Consider the following 22,615-nt stretch of genomic DNA (forward strand, 5'->3'; position numbering starts at 1 on the left):
GTTTTGGAGACAAGATTCGAGAGAGCAGACTTTGATGGTTTGGACATGTTCAGAGGCGAGAGAGTGAGTATATTGGTAGAAGGATGCTGAGGATGGAGCTCCCAGGCAAAAGAGCGAGAGGAAGACCAAAGAGAAGGTTTATGGATGTGGTGAGGGAAGACATGAGGGCAGTTGGGGTTAGAGAGGAAGATGCAGGAGATAGGCTTTGATGGAAAAAGATGACACACTGTGGCAACCCCTAACGGGAAAAGCCAAAAGGAAAAGACGACGACGAGAATAGCATGTAGGTGGAGGAGGGGATTTACTCAACATACATCCATGTGAGCCATGACTTGCCAGCATTCTATCGCTCACTTTGGTGAATGACCAATGAGTAGGTAGCAGAGGGACTGTACTGAACTGAATGTACTGTCAGTGATTCTTTCAGTGAATTACTTCGTTCACGATCCGTTAAAGAGTGACGTACTAGTATGTATGCATTATTATGGCATCAGAGACGCATGCAGCTGTTCACTGCGAACTCGTACGATGAGTGATTTGTTCTCTCAAGGAGCGTCTTGACACTCAGTGAACGTACACAAACCGTTTTAACTGTTCGTTCGTCCTGTGGTTCCCATGGGAATAGCTTTCGCTGGCATCCATTTCTACGAGCTAACTCCTAATGTTGGTTCACTTAAGCACATGAAAACCACTTCAATATGCCTCCTCTATGGAGAAACCAGTCGCATGCATTGCTCTGGTGTGATTTTGCCCGATTCCTCTACATAAGCAATCTTCAAGTCTTGCCTTGAATTTCTGTTCTTTCCATATATTTTCAATTGGATTCAAGTCTATTGATTGCCTGGGCCATCCTAGTAGCTTTTTTTTAAATTTTTTTCTTTGACACTAATTGATTCTTTTCTGTTCTTTCCATAGATTTTCCATTGGATTCAAGTCTAGTCAGACTGTTTTATATGGGCAGAGTTTAATATAACTTCCTCTTGTCAGCTTGTAGCCTCTCATTTTGAAGGGTATGCACCAGAACTCCATATGTTGGCACATTATTTTTCTTTTCTAAATTAATGGATGGTGCTGAATGCTGTGAAATGTTACCCACCAATGAGGCACAAAGTTTTTTCCCTATGATACTGTGAGACAACCTTTATATGAATTTTGTCCCAATTCATTGTGAAATGTTGCAATGGGAAAGTTTTGACTCACTGCGAAGCTTTTTTTTTTCCCCTGTCATCAGCTCCCACGTTAATTTTAAGACTAAAGACTAAAATAAATGCTAACACCGTAGGTGCAAAATCGCAATCAACTGTTTTCATATTTGTTTGTCAGGACGTGGAAAGAAAAGAAAAAAACAGATTTCGAAAAAAGGAACTGAGACCACAAGTGAAAATGCGTACTTGAGACAGAATAATTGGGAGACCCACATGATGTGAAAACATGGAGTTTAATTAAACTTTTGGGATATTTATAGAAAGTCAAAAGTTGGAAATTGTGTAGACTGGACATGTTGCCGTGTTTTGAGAATTCTACTTCCTGCATCAGTTTTGGTGTTGACAAGGTCAACTGCCATCACGTTAAATGCTGCAGTGTCCTATTTGTGGATATTTAGGGACAGTGTGTGTGTGTGTGTGTGTGTGTGTCTGTGTGGTGCAGGGTTTTTGTGTGGACCGGCTGCCGCCTCAGGGCTGAGCTCAATTTAGATTTAATTTGTGAAGCTTCCAATGTCTCTTCATCAAAAATTTCCTCCGATCTTCTCCCAGCAGACACGTCAGACTATAAGCATGAAAAGGAAGGTTAATGAGGGCAAACTCTACGACGACACATTTGTGAGCAAGCATTTTAAAGGCTTTTGCTTTTCTCTTTTTTTTATTTTAGCTAACAAGATACTTTTCTTACACACCTACAGGCCACCTCAATAGATACGCTAGTCATTGGGATCCAGTATGAGATGAATAATTTTCATACAGGCAGTAGAAAATAGAGGGCAGTGGAAATAGGAATAGATGAATAACATGCTATACTTAAAAGCATAGTATAACCAATTATTAATTATAATCAGGATCCTGACCAAGCCCAATTGCAAATTGCAAATATCTGGGGATAATTGATGCTCCTTTTTTTGGGGGAAAAAAATTTCATGAACGGTGTATAGCAAAAATGGAAATAAGTAGGAGTTTACCGGAATACTGGGGGATAGGTTCCTCCCCAAAAATTCATTCATATGTGAATTTGCAAATGCTGTACAGTGACTATATGGGTTTCCACTCAAATATGAATAAAGCAATCTGAAAATGTGTAAAGGAACTATCGATAAATTCAAATAAAATAATCCCAAAATTATATATAAAATAGAAATCAACTATACATCGATGAAATATTAATCATAAAAGATAAAATGTAATGAGTAAAGTGGAAATTTTTACAATTTTATTTGTAAAAAAATGTCTATTATACAAAGCATGAAAAGGAACCATAAAAGGTAAAGAGTAAAAAAATATATATAATTAGAAACAAAATATCAGAAGAGTAAATGGTAATAAAGACTGAAAAATGAAACCTATGTGTCGTAACCACCCCTTTTGGAACAATCACATTATTGAGGTGAAGGGTTTTGTGTGTCTCTGTGATCTTGGACCAAAGTTGTTTTGGGGCTTCACACCCCTGGAAGGATCACCCATGCCAAACAGGTCCTCCGCGAGGGACCAAACAAAGCATGCTCAATGACCCCTTAATACGAGTAAACATAATGGACCTCTTTCCCATTGTCTGGACACTGGGCCCCCGTCTGGAGGCAAACCCAGAGGTGGGCCATGTATGACCTGCATCCATGTGGGCTGGACGGGAACAATACTGGTGGGAGGAGCGAAGGGGGTCGGGTGCATTGTAAGTTGGCTGGCACCCAAAGTCCATGTCGGTATGATCCCTGCCTACAGAAGCTGACTTTAGGGACATGGAACCCCATCTTTCTAGTAGGGGAATAGCCTGAGGTAGTGTGCAAGGTTGAGAAAATTGAACTGGATATAGTTGGGCTTGTCTTGATAAACAGTTTGGGCTCCAGTACCAGTCTTTTCGAGAGGGGTTAGATTATCTTCCAATCAACAGCTGCGCACTGTGAGAGGTGATGAGCAGGTGTGGGTATGTTGATTGCTCAACTTCTTGTTTCCTTTACCTTGGGGTTCACCCCAGTGGATGAGACGGTAGCCTCTCTCAACTTTTGAGTGTGTGTTGTCCCTGGCTATCCACCAAATAGCTCAGAGTATAGAATAGAATGTCCATTATACACGAGATTGGAGAGCTTCTCCTCTTTCAGTGCATACAAAAGTGCAAGGTAAAAATAAATACATGAAATTATCCATCTATCCATTTTATGAGCCACTTATCCTCACGAGGGTCGCAGGAGTACTGGAGCTGTCATCGGGCAGGAGGCAGGATACACCCTGAACTGGTAGTCAGCCAATGGCAGGGCACATAGAAATGAACAACAAACACAATCACACCTATTGGCAATTTAGAGTGTCCAATTAATGCATGTTTATGGGATGTGGGAGGAAACCGGAGTGTCCGGAGAGAACCTACATAGATATGGGGAGAACATGCAAACTTCACAAAGACGGCTCCAGGATTTAAACCCCGGTCCTCAGAACTGTGGGCCTAACGCTCTACAGCTGCTCCACCGTGCCGCATAAAATAAAATATGCAAAATGGACGCCATCACGGTGGCACAGCTTTAGAGCATTGGCGAATTTGACACTGATGTTATTGTGGACTGGGCTGCAGTCAAAGGTGTTGAGACAATACAGGAGGGGGGAATGCACGCAGCCCCGTGGTGAGCTGGTGCTCAGTGTGTGGGTGGAAGAAAGATGGGAGCCTATTCTCACAGTTTGGGGTCTGTTGGTGGAAAAAGTCTGTGATCCAGGTGCACGTTTGAGGAGGGAGGCCCAGGATGTCCAGTTTAGTCAACAGAATGTCTGGTATGTGATTGTGTTAAAGGCTGAGCTATAATCCACCAAGACCATTTTAGTGTTGCACTGTGGTTGTTCCAGGTAGCTCAACACAGCGAGCAGAGCTACGACGATGACATCCTCTGTTGATCTATTTGCCTAGTATCCGAACTGGTGGGATTTGATGTACTTGAGAAGCAGCGTCTCAAAGTACTGCATGATAAAAGGGTGTGAGGGCAACAGAGATAGATATTCAGGCCGGGTAAGAATTTTCTTTTTGGCGATAGGAAGGATTGTTGAGGATTTCAATCAGGTAAGGATGACTGCTTGGGCCAGTGAGAGGTTGAAGATCTTACAGAAGATTCTGGACGGTAGGTGGACACATGCTCTGACCACGTTGTCTAATATTCTGTCTGCCCCAGCAGCCTTCTTGGGATTCACGGCCAGGACCACAGGCCTTACATTGTGCTCCTGTTCAGTTAGTGGGGAGTTATTGGAAGCTGATGGGTGTGGGGAGAGGGCTGTAGCTGCTGAGTGTCACTGTAATGATTCAAAGTGATCAAAGAAGTGTCTGAGCTTCTTTTCCAATGACCCAGTTGTCTCCTGGTGTCACATTGTTGCCTCTGAAGTTGGTGAAGCTTTGTAAACCCTGCCACAAATCCCAAACTCTGTTTCTGGCAAGGTGGGACTCTATCTTCTTTTTGTAGTCTGTTTTGGTGTTTTTTATACTTTTTTTTTTCCAGTTTGTGCTGCAAAGACCTCTGCAAAGACCTGATCTGAAATCTGTGTCATAGGCCTTGAAGAATGAGTGCACCTGGCTGGTCATCCAGGATTTCTGGTTTGAAAGAACCACGATGCTTTTCTTCATACACACAATTTCCATACAGAACTTGATATAGTCCAGTACAGCCCCTGTCTATGTGTCCATATCCTGGTGTTCAAATGGGTCCTCGTCTTTGTTTGGAAAGCAATCCTGAGTGCAATCTCTGGGCAGTTATTTACATTCCTTGTGGTGGGCATGGATCTGCGTCTGAGGGGGATATATGAAGGGATGAGCAGCAGGAGGGATATGTGGTCTGACTCGGCAATGTGGGAGAAAGTGTGGTTCTGTAGCTGTAGTTAATGTTGGAATACACGTGGTCTAAAGCAGAGGTGGCTAACCTGGGAAGATGGGGGGTAGTTCTGCAGCCTTGCTTAATGTTGGAGTACACCTCTTGTTGGAAATTTAACATGCTGGTGGAACTTCAGGAGCACAGTCTTTAGATTAGTCTTCCTAATATCACCATCTATAATGTGAACAACTTCGGGGTGGGCCCGCTGCTGTTCATTAATGACATTCAGCAGGTGCGAGAGAGCGCTGGATTAGCTTTAGCATCTGGTGGGAACAGCCATTATGGTAACACCAGTTAGCTCCCTTGGGACGGAAAAGGCCCGGCATTTAACGGACATGTACTCAATGTCGGGTGAACAGTGTTTTTCAATAATCATGTTGTTGTTGCACCAGTCATCATACACAGAGCCCCCCACCTCTGCTTTTACTTGAGTCCTCAATCCGGTCGCAGCGCTGCAGTGTGTGGCCTGCTATGTGCACACTATTATTGGGAATTTTCGGGTGAAGCAAGGTCTTCGTTATAATGAGGATGCGGCAGTCGTAAAAAGCGATTTTCCGCACATTGTAATTCCACATTGTCCAATTTGTTGGCGATGGAGCTGGCGTTTGTGAAGTAGAGGCTTGGAAGAGGTGTCCTGTGTGGGTTTTTCTTTAGCCTCAGCAGGCAGCCAGAATGACAGCCCCGCTCTTGCTTCCCTCCTCTGTCTGCACTACCTCGCTGGCCCAACAACAATCCACAGCGAGTCTGGCGGTCTCTCTGACTCATCTGGAAAGTTACGTTTGTACTGAAAGTCACTTGAAACTATTATTTTGTGTCAGTATTCGAAGACCAAAAGTTCCTAGTGGGTTTAGCAGATGCATGGATGAGCAAAGTTCCCAGAAAAATAAAGACAAAATACAAGTAAAAGCACTGATTAGGAGGGTCATAAGCCATTGCATCTGTGTGTGCCACCATCTGACAACCAGCCTTCTTGGGAGTCATGGAGGGAGTGCTGAGAGCGCCCCGGCTGTGGACTGCCTCGTTCTGCTGGAGGACTTCAACGCTCATGTGGGCAGTGACAGTAAGACCTGGAAGGGTGTGATTGGGAAGAACAGGCACCACAATTAGAACCCGAGCAGTATTCTGTTGTTGGACTTTTGTGCTCATCACGTATTGTTCATAACAAACACCATATTCAGACCTAGGCTTTACACAATGTGGGATATTGACACACTTATCTTGTACCAGTTTTAAACAAAGATTTTACATTTTGCAAGATTTGTTTAAGCCATAGTTCTTATAAATAGAAATATCTCTTTGTTGTTCTTTGCTCTGTATGTCGTACCAGGGCAGCACCGTCTGCCGGAGAAAAAAACTTTTTTCTTTTTTTAAACACACACTTAAATAAAAAGCTGATTCTGATTCTGATGCAGTATGTGCATTTGGCATCAGGACACCCTAGGCCGTAGTTCAGTCACCCTAACCCGCTTGCCTCAACCCCAGAGGGTGGTAGATGAGGGTTTCACTCTGATCATCCCAGTGTAAGTATAATAAGGAAGTTGTTGGGGGGAGATGGGATGAATAAAATTTTGCCTTTGTTGTTGATCTAATTACAGCTATTAAATATTTGCACCAATGAGATGGCGTGATCACTGTGCATCTTAAAAAGAGAGCGTTCACATTTGTCATGTTTGTCCGCTAACATTTTCTGATGAGTTGTTTGCTCCGATGATGAAGACAGCCACAGCATTGCTTGATTAATAATGTCCACAAAATTTTCTGACGGTACGCAACTTAGGTTGATGTATGATTTATTGTGTAGTTAACAATATTGATATTTATTGATCCATATACATGTCACACGAAATGCTGCTGACTATTCTTGTTGCGTTTTGTTTGTTTTATAGTATGTACTTGCTGTAGAATATACTAATCTCTTATCCCACTCCTGGAAACTAATATTGCTGCTGCTTACACCATAATGCTTTTGACTATTTTTGCTTCTCCTCACATTCACGTTTGTTTCTGTCTATTCATGTACAGGATAAATTATATTCCCATCTGCAAAAACAAAGTATTGTTCATGTATACTCATTGCATACAATGCTGCTAATTTATTCTTTCTGCTTTCTGACTGCATTCAAAGCTAAATTTGTTGAACGCTCCTACTTCGTTTACTTCATGGAATAATACTACTAACCCAAATTCAGTGAAGTTGGGATGTTGTATAAAACGTAAATATAAATAATGTATCCATCCACCCAGGCATTCATTTTCTGTACTGCTTATCTTCACAAGGGTTGTGGGCGTGCCAGAGCCTATCCTAGCTGACTCTGCGCAAGAGGTGGGATACTACTTGAAACACCCTATATTCAAACAGTGACACTACAGAGACAATATATTTCATGTTCAAACTGATTAACCCTATTGTTTTCATGAATATTCATTCATTTTAAAGGTGATGCCTGCGGCACATTCCCAAAAAGGTAGGAGAGGGTCATGTTTACCACTGTGTTGAATCACCTTTTAGTTTAATCACACTCAATGAGTACTTGGGAACTGAAAACACTTAATTGTTGAAGCTATGCTGGTAGAGTACTTTCAGATTCTTGTTTGGTGTAAAATTTCATCTGCTCAATGGTCCAGGGTCTGAGTTATCATAATTTACAAGATTCATATATTTGTTTTGGTTTGTCATTTATTTCTGGATATAAAGTAATTCATATTTACTCATCATATACAGTGCTGCTGATCACTGTTACACAGTCATTGCTTATATTACAGACTATTGATGATATTTGACAAAGACTTTGTTTGATTTTGATAAAAAACTGTTGATTGCCTATTTGGTACATATAATGCTGTTGAATATTCTTCCCCTTATTGTAAGCATAGTAATAATATTTGGTTACTTGGTTTTGGGGCTCCACAATAATGGCCAAACTATTATCATGATTCCATCCACCCATCTTCTATTGCTTTTCCGGTTGGTGTCGCGGGGGCAGAAGCTTTAGCAGGAATCCCCAGATTTTCCTTTCCCTGGTTACTTCATCTAGCTCTTCCAGGGGGATCCTGAGACGTTCCCTGGCTAGTTGAGAGACATAGTCTTTCCGGAGTGTCATGAGTTGTCCCGGGGTCTCTCTCCGGTAGGATGTCCCAAACACTTCACCAAGAAGGTGTCCGGGGGCATCTGAAATCAAATGCCGCAGCCTCCTCATCTGGGTCCTCTCAATGTGGAGGAGCACTGGCATGACACTGAGCCCCTCCTGGATGACTGAACTTCTCACCCTATTTCTAAGGGAGAGCCCAAATAGCCTGTGGGGGGAACTCATTTTGGACTCTTGTATCCGGGATCTTGTTCTTTCGGTCATGACCCACAGCTCGTGTTTGTAGGAACGTAGATCGACTTTCCACTTAGCTCCCTCTTTATCACAATGGACTGATATAAAGTCTGAATCACTGCATATGCTGCAACGATCTGCCTGCTTATCTCCCGCTTCATTCTTTCTTACTGAGGACCATGTTCTCAGATTTGGAGGTGCTGATTCTCATCCCAGACGCTTCACACTCTGCTGCGAACTGCTCCAAAAAAAGTTATGAACAAAATCGGCGACAAGGGGCAGCCTTGATGGAGTCCAACTCTCACCGAAAACAAGTCTGACTTACTCCCGGCAATGTGGACCAAACTTTGATACTGGTTGTGCGGGACCAAATGTATCAGGCAGTACGATACCCCATCCTCCCGAAGGACCCCTCTCCCCCCTACATGGCTCCTAGAGGGACATGTTTGAACGCTTTCTCCAAGTCCACAAAACTCATGTAGACTCATTGGGCAAAATTCCATGCACCTTCGAGGACCCTGCGGAGGGTCTAGAGCTGTTCCTCTGTTCCACGGCCAGGATGAAAACCACACTGCTCCTCCTGGATCTGAGCTTCAACTTCCTGACAGACAGTCCTCTCCAGCACCCTTGAATAGACCTTAACAGGTAGCTTGAGGAGTGTGATACCCATCTAGATGGAATACACCCTTTGGTCCTCCTCCTTAAAAAGGAGGACCACCACCCCAGTCTGCCAATCCAGCGGCACTATCCCTGAAGTCCATGCAGTGTTAGTGCATACTATTGTGTGCTATGAGTATGTAACCACCAAAAGAAAGATTAGACTCTCATCTTTCCACAGGTAAAAAAAAAAATGTCTATATTATGACATTTTGTTTTGATAATCATCTATCAAATATAGGTTAGTTTAAGCTAAATCTGTCTTTGAATGATAGCTGAGAATTACTTCTTACATCAATATTTTTTCTTTTGTGAAAATCCCACATCTGAACACAACACAGAGTACTTTTTGACAGAAAAATAATTTACAGAATATACAGAATTTACATTGGACAAAAATGCATGGACAAATGGGGCTCCCACACCTGCAGTTTCTTCCTCCTCCTCTACTGCTTGCTCAATAGTCTACGTTTTTATTACCTTGCTGCTAAAATATAGCAAGGTTTTACCCACATCTGGATTTTATTCTTTGGTGGCAGTAATTTGCAGTTTGTGTGGTTGCCATTGCAGTACCTACCTCCAGGGATGACAATTTTCCATTGATTCGCAGAATTCAGAGTTTTTTTCAGTTAAAAATTTGATTTTTGTGAAACGTAAATCTGTTGAATTTTTTTGGGGGGGGGCAGGGTATGGCTTGATGCGGGGAGAGGTTGTGATCAGGACCGGCCGCCAGCGTCTATCGGCAACGCTCGTTGTGAAATTAGTCACAGCTGTGATAGCAAAAAACGGCACTGCTATCTGTTTGCATTCAATTTGATGTTTATAATTACGACATTCGGATTTCCGGCAACATTTTTTTGGTATTTCAGCGGTATTTCCCCTCTGATGTTAACATTTCATAGAGAAGCATTCTGTTTACTACGGCATAGTTATAACTTATATACATATGTACGCACATGTTATTCAGCGGTCTGCACATTTGCCTGTATGGCGAAAGTCTTGGAGCAAAAAGATGAAGATTGTGCCAGGGAAATTGATAAAAACCACAGGGTAAAAAAACTGTTTCAGATAGGGATGGCTTGAAAAAAGTATAACCGTGAAGATCGGAATGAAAACTGTATGAGGTCTAACTGAACTCATACAAAAACTGGACATTCCCGGCAAAGTGCTGTGCACTCTGTTTTGATATGATCAATTATGAAAGCCGAGAAGCAAAAAATATCCAGGAGCATATCTAAACCAGGAAACACAAACGTAAGTTGTATTTAAATTTCTCAAATATTGTATAATTGACAACTGTTAATACGATTAGGCCGATCTGTAGCATTGGCCCTGTAGATCACTCATTTTATCACTCACTTTTATATTTCATCATCTCTCTCTCTCTTTCTCTCTCTCTCTCTCTCTCCTCTCTCTCTCTCTCTCTCTCTCTAATACATATATGTAAACAAATAACTTGTGTACTTATTTCTGAAGTATAACTTGTAAGTGCAGTCGTCTACTTGATATAAATTTCAATCAGTCGACATTTTTGTCTGAAGTTTGGCAAAATTATTTTGGTTGTTTGGACTCATATTTTAAGTTTTCAAAATGTTATGACTGCCCTGTATTTACACTGTTAGATGTAACCAGAGGTCATCATTTAACAGCGTGTTTTATAAAACACATTGCATGATTTATGTCTGCCAAAGGCAGACATTTTCAGTGTTTTTCGAACTTGGTCATTCTCAACGCTGTACTTCTGCTCTGAGCACAACCCATGCAGTTAATGGGGGGGGGCTTTCTTTTGCACCTTATACTAGAATGGGAATTAAACGGTTACTGGATGCATAACATGTAAGTTTTAAAAAAATACAATTACTAGAGAATTTTTGTTGATGGCGTGTTTTGCAAGGGTAAACAAAACTTGAGGTGTTCGTCTTGTGAGTGTTTCATTCCTGTATTTCAAGATGGATAAGCTGAAAATTGAAACTTCAAATCAGGACTGGAAACAAATTTTATATTGTAATGTGAACTACTGGGACTAAATTGTTCCATAAAGTATTGGAGAGGAAAACTGATCGCTAAATGTAGCATTTCTGCTTATGAATGAGTTACCACTCATCTATCTTTTCCAGATCCCATTTACTCAAATCCTGGTCAGCAGGTTATCAGCTGGCGAGTGGCTGAGAGCATCTCGCCATATGGCCCGGCATATTTGGCTATAGTTTGGCTGCAATTCATTTGATTCCCAAATGTTTATGTATATATATTTTTTGGGAGGTGCTATGCTGCTGACAATAGTTATTGCTGTTCCCATTCACTCTAAACTCTATTAACATCACCACTGTGATTATGGAGTATGTCTTCTGTTTCTTGCGTCACTGACTATTCTGCTACTCACATATACAGTACTTCCGTATGGACCTGTAGTGCATTTATTTATGTACATTTTGGCATTCACATGTGCATGTCGTAATCTTTCATGTGGAATGTGCACCTATATATATATATATATATATATATATATATAATGATTGAAAATTTGGAAAATGCCTCTACCTATGTGTCCTCCATTTTTTTACAATGCAATCTTTTGCTTCTATGCTTATGATCAAAACATGAAGTATTATGTATTTTTTTCAAAATAATTTTTCTGAATTCAAGCACTTTATTTTAACATCAAATATTTGCTTTTTTATTTACTTGGTCTTATTTTGAAGTTCACAGCCTTACTTTTATTTATCAAATGAGAAATCACACAATTGTGTTCATATGTTTGATTACTAAGGCAGAATTTCTAAGACGGGTAGAATTATTTAAAGAAAATATGGATGGCCAGGAGAAAAACATTTAATTTTAATTTAATTCAAGTTATACTGTCAAAAATATCAGAACCACATTATCATTATTCAAAACAAAACCATGAAGAAATTAAAAATGGATGCTGTTCAGTCAACAGTTGCATCTATTAAAAAAAAAAAAAAAAACTTTTCACAAATTCTGCCAGGTTATGTAAATATATACTGGAAAGCGTAAGCTGGACCTTTTTCATAACCTCTAGATGGCAGTATGCCTTTATAAAATATGAATTTTATTTCGATCTTCCCCTATTCCCATGTATAGTGTGCTGTATTGACTTGACAATACCTGGGGAGTAATGAGAATTATTCTGTACATGAGAAATTATGGTAATATTTATTCATTCACAGTTGCCACATACTCTTATTGTATTCCTTCCTATACAATTATGGGACAAATAAAGTTATCATCTCCAAACGTTGTCTTCTAGTGGGTGTCAACATGTTCTACATCTGCATCATTGTGTACTTGTACGGAGACCTAGCCATCTACGCCGCAGCTGTGCCAATATCCCTGATGGAGGTGGCCTGGTGAGCTTCCTTATAACACCTTCTCCATTGCATTATTGTATTTTATTGCAGAATGTAACTGGCATATAATTAACGTGCCAACCCTTTTTCCTCCATTTTGGAAGGCTTATTTGCTTCCATGTTTTTGCCGGACAAAGCGTATCCGTCCTATGCTCAAGCGCTGTCACACAGATCCTCCCCCCAACCCACCCATGTTTGTGGAGACAATAAGTGCGAGATGATTCTGCTTGAACTCCCACCTCTGCCGGTGCTCCCGGGAATCTCACTGGTGTCCACTAGCTTCCAGACATATTTTTATTGCCACAATGCTTTATTATGAAGGCTGAAGTGCACAAATGCACATTGCACATTGTGTTGTGTTAGAGGTGGGATCGGAGTGTGGTACACTTGCGTCTTCTCTCTCATAAGGCTTTTTCATACCACACTTGCCAATTTGACGGATGGTTTTTGTTTTTCCTTTCATTGTGCATGTGAAGAAGGGGTGATAGCACTGTATGCCTATCACGGTGTAGGGGCAGCAATGCAGAGGGCATCTGAGGTGCCGCAACAAAAAGGGATATATATATATATATATATATATTATATATATATATATATATATATATATATATATATATACACACACACACACACACACACATACAATAAGGCGGCACGGTGGTCAGATGGAAAGCGTCGGCCCCACAGTTCTGGGTTCGATCCCGGACCTTGCCCCTGTGGAGTTTGCATGTTCTCCCCGTGCGTGCGTGGGTTTTCTCCGAGCACTCCGGTTTCCTCCCACATCCCAAAAACATACAAGATTAGTTGGACACTTTAAATTGCCCCTCGGTGCTATCTTTCAGGCAGGAGGCAGGGTATACCTTAAACTGGTTCCCAGCCAATCACAGGGCACTTAGAGACAAACAGTCAAACATACACACAATCACACTTAAGGGCAATTTAGATTCTCCAATTAATGCATGTTTTGAGGATTTGCAAGGAAACCGGCGTTCCCTGAGAAAACTCACACAACCATGAGGAGAAAATGCCTACTCCACACAGGCAGGGCGGCGATTCAAATCTTGGTCCTCAGGACTGTGAGGCAGACGCTCTAACCAGTTTCTCCATTGGTCTGCCTATTTTTTCTTTTTTTTTTTTTGTATATATTTTTACAATCTATATTTAATTATTTTTTCTTTTTTTGTAATTTTAAGGACATGAGTCATCATTTTAATTTATTATTCCGGTTGTAGTTTGCATTTGTGATGAAGTGTCATGCACAATACTGGGAGCTGTTTGTAATACTTCGCATGAGAAGATGAAAATATTAGAAACAGCTCTCAATATGAAGTACAACATCAATTAAAATTGGGATTTACACGATCAGGATTTTCGGGGCCGATCAGCAATCAGTGAGTTTAAAAAAAAAAAAAAAAAAAACACAAAAAAACAAATATAACCCATCACCGATCCGAGCACAAGATGGAGCAATGTGCGTATTTACTTGACTTATTCTATTCCTGTATATACCTGTGTACTGTATGCTGAGCATATTAAAAAGTGTTCTCTATTCAGGTCATGTATTCTAATCAGTCAGGTCAAACCACTCTTTAGAGCATTATTCGACAAAAAGCTGGCATGTTGATGTAAAACCATTAGTGCTACCTACCTCTAGCTTGGTAATTTACATAGTTTTGTTGCCTCTTTGTGAGCGCTATAATATTAAAAGTACGTGTAACATACATCAAGCAATCCTTGAATTAAAGCGCTTTCCCATACATCACTATGTCCAGCAAGCAATTTCCTCCATTTTGTTCTTATACTACACACAGCCCGAGCCATTGTTTTTCTCGTAGCCATGCTAACATGTTGTCTGGGCGGCTTTGAGTTGACAAGATGAAGCCCAGTGAATTAAAGGACGGGATGTGGCTGTATCTGAATACAGAATTATATTCCAGTAGTCTGCCAAACTGGAATCACGAAAGAACAAGTTTGTCTAATCTATGCATTCCGTGTTGTCTCAGACATGTTGCCTAACCTGCACTGCTGACATGATTTTTATTAAATAATTTAATTGATGATCAGATATTTATTGTACTATATCAGCAGACACACAAGATCTGAAAATAAAGTAGGTTTTGGATTCAAATATACTGTTCATGATGGTGACGCGGAGTAAATGGCTTTTGCAGAGCCGATCAATGATAGTCGAATTATGAAGTTAAAGCAAATCATAGTCTTAATTATCAGTTGATATGGATCTAATTAAAATATTTATATACACTGAAACGTTATGTTTGTTAAATTTTTCAGTGGAAACCATTCATGCAGCACAGGAGCTGTGAAGTACAATGACACGGATGCATGCTGGGGGTCGGTGACCAGGAAAGATGCCTACAGAGTTTTTCTGGTGAGTCTTTTGATGACTGCTGTGGTTAATTATAACAACCTACAAGTGGCAGTGATGCAGTATTGCATTTGAAATGACAGTGCTGGAACGCATATGAGTACAGCCGTTTTTCTTCATGAAGTTATTTTTACAGTATACTTGTAACAGCGTGATTGAAATTCTTGGAAACTGTGTTGACTTCAATCTTTTCCATTGAAAGCTCTTAGAGCCTTTCGATTTATGTGATTCTCCACCTAAATTCTTTCTTATTGAAACTACTTTTTGGTGTTTCTGCTCCTTCCACATTTCTGAAACTGTATTCCAAAAATTTGGGAAATTCAGGCTTGCCCCACCATTCAATGATTTTACAATAAATTTCCGAAAATGAATCTTACATATTCAGTTCCTCCAACATTTCTCCAAATGATCCAAATCCCTACATTTTAGTAATAAAATACCCAAATTGATATATTTTACTTATTCACCACCTCCTTCCACATTGCTTGACCATTTCAAACTCAAATAACTCCAATTTAAGATTACCGTATTAATAAACTAGTGATCTTCCAAAATTCATACAGTTTCATAAAAAACAGCAAAACAAGCATGTTTACATATTTTCAATTTTTTTTACTTGCATTTCAAGTCAGCATCAGCTCTTAATCACACAATTTCTACAGAAATTGCATTCTCCAGTGAAGTTTTTTTTTTTTTTTTGGAAGTTTTTGCTCCTTTCTTGTGGTTGTGCTACTTTCCCATCAATGAAATCTGTTTTTATTTGAGTTGACCTTTCACTTAAATAATTCACCACTAGCTGAGCTTTGTTAAAACATCCAGCAACTTGTTGGCATGAAAAATACCCACTTCCTCCGCTACCTCTTCGTTCCTTGCCACCTTATCAAAAGGCTCTGGCCGAAAGAGACTCCCCAGACTCTTCCATCACCAGTTTAAATAATTGACCACTCCCCCTTGGCGAAACAAAAAAAAAAAAAAATTCCATGAAAAAATTGGTTGTGTTGCATCCAAGTAGACACCTCTGAATCCCCGATGAGATATTCAAGATCGTGATGACTTTCAGTATTCAAAAGGAACAATAGTAGAAAGGTAAGCAGTCTTGCAAGGGTTTCACTTAGACATTGTTGTCACATACAGACTAACCAAAATCTTTGAATTTGTGAGTCTTTTTTTTGGGGGGGGGGTCTACACATGATAGACGTTCTTTCATCCATTCCCTCAACTGGTTATCATCACTAAGGTCATGGGAGCAATTAAGCCAATGGCAGCTTTCCTGTCTTTTCAGACATGGCTTCATGACTTTTACTGGGTCTACTCATATAGACATGTCTTCCAAATGGAATGTTGTGAAGTGAAATTGACTCCAGTAGGTGAATTTAAAAAGAAAAAGTTGGCTGCAACTGAGCCCCCCCATAAAGCAGATTCAAAACAAAATTTTTACTATGTAGTTTATTAGCAGGAAATGCTCAAAAATGCTGTAAAAAGCCCATTTTTTTTTTAGGCTTGGAACGCATTATTTCTTTTTCTATTCATTTTAATGCAATATATCGATTCAGTTTTTGAACAAATCACTTCCGGAACCGCCTTCTGGAACAGATTGTGGTCGAGAACCGATGCTGTCCTTTACTGTAAGGTTATATTTAACAACAAGTATGAATGTGTTAAAATATCAGCAGTTCTGAAGGTATAGTACTTGTACTACCAGTGATGCCTGGGCTGCCTCGTCAAGGAATCACTGAAATAAATCTGAAATTACAGTGGTGTAACCTTTTATTTTTTTTTTTTAAGTCCTGTACAATCATCTATTTGTAAAATAAATATAATTGGATTTAACTTCGGTTCAATACATTTTACTCTTTTAGAATGGTCATGAAATATTTTAGGTACAGTTTTAAGTTAATGTTCAATTTAATTTATTTTCCTATATTTGACCACAATAATAATGTTCACACCATGTATGTTACAGTGGTTTATAATATTAAATACGTTTTTTAAGAATACAACTTCTGCTATTTTTATGAACATTTAATCCTCGTATACTTCTGTATTTTAATGTTGGTTACTAGGTGATACTGATTAGGCCCTGTAGCTCAGTGGTTAGAGCACTGGTTTGGTAAACCAGGGGTTGTGGGTTCGTATCCCACTGGGGCCTCCACTCCCTGAGAAGGGTTGCGTCAGGAAGGGCATCCGGCGTAAAAATTGTGCCAAACATATATACGCGTTCATCTGAGATGACACGCTGTGGCGACCCCGAAAGGGACAAGCCGAAAGAAACTTACTAGGTGATACTGATTGATATTGAATGTAAAACCAGTGAATATGAATTCACCCAGACATGATATTTGGCATAACTATTTATCATAAATGAAGGAGTTCCATTACTGCTAAACTAAAACTTTGAATGCAACTCTAGTATTAAAAAGGAAAAAAATATTTTTGCAGTTGTGTTCATTGGATTGTTCATGAGTTCCATGATTTCCAGTTGTCTGGAAGGGGTAGAGAGGAAGGAAGGAGCTATTGGGTTTACATTGACTGTATTGGTATAGTGTTGTTTTGGTATGATAATGGTAGACGGTAATCAATTCTTTTCAAATAGTTTGTTGACAGCTCACAGCTCATCCTGGTTCCTTCATCCAAGTGAAGACAATGCTGCAATAAAATAATCTCTGTCTGGCACCATGACACACATGCCCGGTGAACTGTGATCAAATTTACGCATCCTAATACTGTATGCACATTTAACCTCCAATCCACATTGATTACTCCAATCGAGCTGTAGATCATAGGTAAAACCGCAGGTACACAGGTTCATATAACGTGTGTGTGTGCGCGTGTGTGTATGAATATACATGTCATTGCCCATTGAGCGTTGAAGTCCCCCTGCAGAAGGAATTCATGCCCACTGGGAGGACTCTCCAGCACCCATCTCAAGGACTCCCAAAAATAACAGAACTGCTGTTTGGTGCATTGTTTTTTTTTAGCACGTGACACAGGGCCTCTCCGAAAAGTCAAATCAATTCGTCAAATTTGCTGATTGGACAAAGAGGAGATCTGTGTATTGATTTGTGTTCCTTACAGTTACTGGAGCTCTGTAATACCGAATTTGAAATTGAATCTGTCGATCTGAAATGATCAAACTGAATGTGAAAATTTATCATTTCAAATTTCTTTGTGTAAAAAAAACTTTCAAGTTTATTGGACTTCAATTCCAAACTAAATTTTCATTTATAAATTATATTGTTCAGATTCAATTTTTAAATGCAGTGTTTCAATCAAAAAATACAAATTAAAACTGTTTTTCCGTATCCACTTATTGAATGCAGTCAAGTGTAGAAATTCAAACTAAAATATTACTGCTGGCACATGTTCTAGTACATACTTTTATAGGTCTATTTATGATAGACATGTCCACCAAATTTCATGTTGTTTAGTCAAACTGGGATGAATTTACCCAAAATTCAGATGGGTGCTAATATGCAATATAGTCCAGGATCTGTGTGAAACCTAAAAGTGGCCATAATTCCCACTCATCTCTGCTACCCTGAATGAGTCTGCTTCTGATTTATGGTTTATTAGAGGAGAAATATGGCGGTACCGTTGAAGGGAACACAAAACGACGGGAATAAATCTCAAGTCAAGCGGCGGACATCGCCGGAATGTAAATGAGCCTTTTGGTGCTGTCACAGCCGTTAATGTTTAACAGTCCGACCGTGAACGCCAGCTGACGATAAATGCGCCCAACATAAAAGACTCCTGGTTTATTAAGGAGTCAAGTAAAACTAGACGACTACACCTGCGTTGGGGTCATAAATCTTTGGCTTCTTAGAAGATGCTTAATGTTGTCACTCATCTTGCTGCTTTAACTTCCCTCTTTTACTAAGCGTAGAATGTATTCTGCAAGTGTGTGTCTTTGTTGTTACACTGTGGTTACATGAACAGTGTCGTCTTTGCCATTAATCAAAAGTAACTTTCCAAAAGGTTGAAATCAAGAATTGGTAGTCATGTCATGTTTCATCCAAATTGTTCATTTTCAAATCAGTGAATAGCAATGTTCCCTCTAATTTTTTTTACGTGTCTGAGCAAACACTAAGGCCGTGAGCGCTCCCTTTGACCACTGTCACCAACATCAGGCGTATACACTGTTGTCAATCAGTGTCATCCACTTAAGTTACGCGGTTCATCATTCAGATTACATTCCATCATTCAGATTACATTACCATCAGAACATTTTTAAGAACAATTTTGTGTTTTTGCAAACTTACACTGAAAATGTCAACAGACAAAAAGATACATTACAATACAAATACATACCATGGCAACTATGAACTATACATTTGAAATGTCGCTTCCAACTTTTTCTTTTTTTCTTTTTAACCCACAATGATATCCCAGTCTCTTTTTCTTGGTGTAATAGGGTTAGGGTTAGGGTTAATTATTGCTTGCAGAATATCTTTAGCAATGCACGTTGAAAGCGGAATGATGCTCCCAAACAGTTTTAGGGTTAATGTTATGTTGTCTCCTACATTTAAAATACAGAATTAGTTTTTTTGTGCACTGTATCGTCTGTGCTTTCATCCTCAATCAGGCTGTGCCAAGGTGGAATGTCAACATTACACACCATCTCATCCTGTACTTTCTACTTTGGCTTCAGACCAGACCTTTTTTACTCAAAAAAGAGAAAATCTCATCCATTTTCACCACTTTTTCTTCTATTATTCACATACCTCCGGTGTTTGTAATTCTGAGTGTAAAACTTTAAAATGGAGGGGGGCGGTGTCAGGTAAACAAGGAAGTAGAGTGTGGTGTGGCCGAGCAGCAGCTCTTTGTGAGAGGTAGTTTGCTGCCGTGTTTAAAAAAAAAAAAAAAAAAAAGACGTTGTGCTGTAGTTCACTGCGCTGGATCGGTTTTCCTCTGCGCTGAGCGTGTGTGACAAGTGCGCAAATCCGCAGTTGCGCAGCATAGAGGGAACATTGGTTCATAGACACTTTCATGTGTTTGGTCTTATTTTGGAGACTGCTGTCCTCTGGGCGAACTTGAGCTTGATTCATTTATATGTTCTCTTTTGCACTTTGCATTATTATGTTCTCATTGGTACATTCTTATGGTATGTTCTGTTCCTACTATTCATTGGTACATTCCACTTCTAAGTTACGTTGCTACAGTTCTGTTGGTCCGTTTTCATTTGTCCTTTCAATTGGGATCTTCCATTATTATTTCCATGAGTATTTTTTATTAGCACGGTACATGGATACTTTGGATTGAAGTTTTCCCATGGTTGTGTTGCCATTGGTATAAACCATTAATATCACCATTTGTACATTCCTTTATAGGTATCTTCCCTTGTCCACGTTCCCATTGGTACATTCCTAATGTTGCAATTACATTGATACATTCCTCTTGGTGTTTTCCAATTTTTGGGTTCCATTGATACTGATCTTCTACTGGTACAGACTTTTAATACATGCTATTGGTACATTCCACGTTCTAGATTCGGTAAACGGGAAGTTCAACTGGTTAGGATGTTCCTCCAGGTTTTCTTTTTATGTTCTTTCTATTGGTGATTGGATTGGTACGTTCCTATTGGTATGTGTCAATAGTAGTTTTTATTTGTACATTCCATTGGTATGTTCCATTACCAATATTTCACAGTCCATGTGCTGCAGTGCAACATTTAAACTTTAAACACTTAAAATCACAGTAATTTTCTTGGAACTCATGAGATTTGATACGTGTGTACATTTATGTGTTGTGGACTGACACGTAAACTAATTAGTGTATGCGCGATCAGCTATCCATTGCTATTTCATGATGTTAGACACAAGACATCACCCGAGCTGGGTAGAAACTGTTAAGAGGATCAATTGGCTGTGATTTTCTGTGCTGATTGAGTCCATGAAGGCAATGTGGCGGGAATGTGGCTGGAGGCAGTTGCGTAACCACAGCGTCCGCCGTTGACCTCTGCCTCTTTACTATGGTTATGATTGAAAAGATTAAGACATGGGTGGTAGCATATTTCGGTCGGGAATGTGTTTGGTATATATGTTATACATCCAAATAAACGCGACCACATCCATGATTTTCACCACCTTTGCCGCTTTTTGTTCACCAAGCGGCAAGTGACGTACCCCGCCTCTCAGCATTTGCCTGATTTATGGCTCCCTCTGCGGAAAAAATATATGCGCTCGATGTAGTTTATGCTTGCACCACACTGTTGGCAGCATGTCTCCATGTAGATGTTTCCATTACATTGTGTGGCCACTGTCTTGCACATTTGAGTGAAGTTAATTTAAAGATACAATCCCCTCCCCCAACTTTGCACATGGAATGTTTCATACTGAGAGCCTCATTGACCTTCATTTCTTATGGAAGCTGCCATTCTGGATCCTAGACACACACTTTCTGCCTTTGTCCTGTTGAATGTTTGTGTTAATCATGACACAAGGTTATATACAGTGTATAGATGTGTGTGTGTGTGTGTGTGTGTGTGTGTGTGTTTATGTATGTGTATATATATATATATATATATATATATATATATATATATACACACACACACATCCATCCATTTTCTTAACCGCTTATCCTCACAAGGGTCGCGAGGAGTGCTGGACTTTATCCGAGCTGTCAACGAGCAGGAGGCAGGGTACACCTTAAACTGGATGCCAGCCAATCGCAGGGCCCGTCGAAACAAATAGCCATGCACACAGTTACACCTAGGGGTTATTTAGGGTATCTAATTAACGTTGCATGTTTCTGGGATGTGGGAGGAAACCGGACTGCCAGGAAAAAAAACACGCAGGCACGGGGAGAACATGTGAACTCCTCACATGTGGGTCTGGGATTGAACCCGGGACTTCAGAACTGTGAGGCCAACGCTTTCCCAGCTGAGCCACCCTGACTGCCTGCATTTTTGTATACATCCTTCTATCATTCGTACATTTACATTACAGGTAAAGGTCTGTTCCCATCTAATGTACAGTGGAGCAAAAAAGAAGTCAGCCACCAATTGTGCAAGTTGTCCCACTAAAAAAGATGAGAGGCCTGTCATTTTCATCAATGGTGTACCTCACCTATGAGAGACAAAATGAGAAAAAAAATGTAGAAAATCCCCCTAACTTTTAAAGAATTTATGAGCAAATTGTGGTAGAAAGCAATCAGCAGGGACACCCAGACTTCCCTTTCCCCAGCCACTTCTTCCAGCTCCCCCGGAAGGATCCCGAGGCGATTCCCAAGCCAGCCGAGAGACATAGTCTCTCCAGCGTGTCCTGGGCCGTCCTTGGGATCTCATTCTGGTGGGACATGCCCGAACACCTCACCAGGGAGGCGTCCACGAGGCATCTGAATCACATGCCCGAGCCACCTCATCTGGCTCTACTCAATTCGGAAGAGTAGCAGCTCGATACTGAGCCCCTCCCAGATGACCGAGCTTCTCACCCTATCTCTTACAGAGAGCCAGGACACCCTGCGGAGGAAACTCATTTCGGCTGCTTGTATCCGGGATCTTGTTCTTTCGGTCACGACCCACAGCTCATGTCCATAGGTGAGGGTGGGAACGTAGATTGACTGGTAAATTGAGAGCTTTGCCTTTCGACTTAGCTCCCTCTTTACCACAACGGACTGATACAAAGTCAGCATCATTGCAGACGCTGCACCGATCACTCTGTCGATCTCCCGCTCCATTCTTCCCTCACTCGTGAAAAAGACACCAAGATAATTGAACTCTTCCAATTGGGGAAGGATCTCATCCCTGACCTGGAGAGGGCACGCCACCCTTTTCCGACTGAGAACCATAGTCTCTGATTTGAAGGTGCTGATTCTCATCCCAGCCACTTCACAC

General features: G+C 40.4%; 1 protein-coding gene across 2 annotated transcripts in view; it reads left to right on the plus strand.

Moving 5' to 3' along the window:
• The window catches only part of tmem104 (transmembrane protein 104), a 62,096-nt gene that overhangs the window by 14,647 nt on the left and 24,834 nt on the right, over positions 1–22,615 (plus strand). For both annotated transcript variants that reach the window (XM_061847057.1, XM_061847058.1), the window contains exons 7-8: positions 12,296–12,395; positions 14,688–14,784. In XM_061847057.1, the coding sequence (XP_061703041.1) occupies positions 12,296–12,395; positions 14,688–14,784 (197 nt within the window). The remainder of the gene's footprint in view (positions 1–12,295; positions 12,396–14,687; positions 14,785–22,615) is intronic.

Source organism: Syngnathoides biaculeatus, chromosome 16 (genome assembly GCF_019802595.1).
Source record: "Syngnathoides biaculeatus isolate LvHL_M chromosome 16, ASM1980259v1, whole genome shotgun sequence".
NCBI lineage: Eukaryota > Metazoa > Chordata > Actinopteri > Syngnathiformes > Syngnathidae > Syngnathoides > Syngnathoides biaculeatus.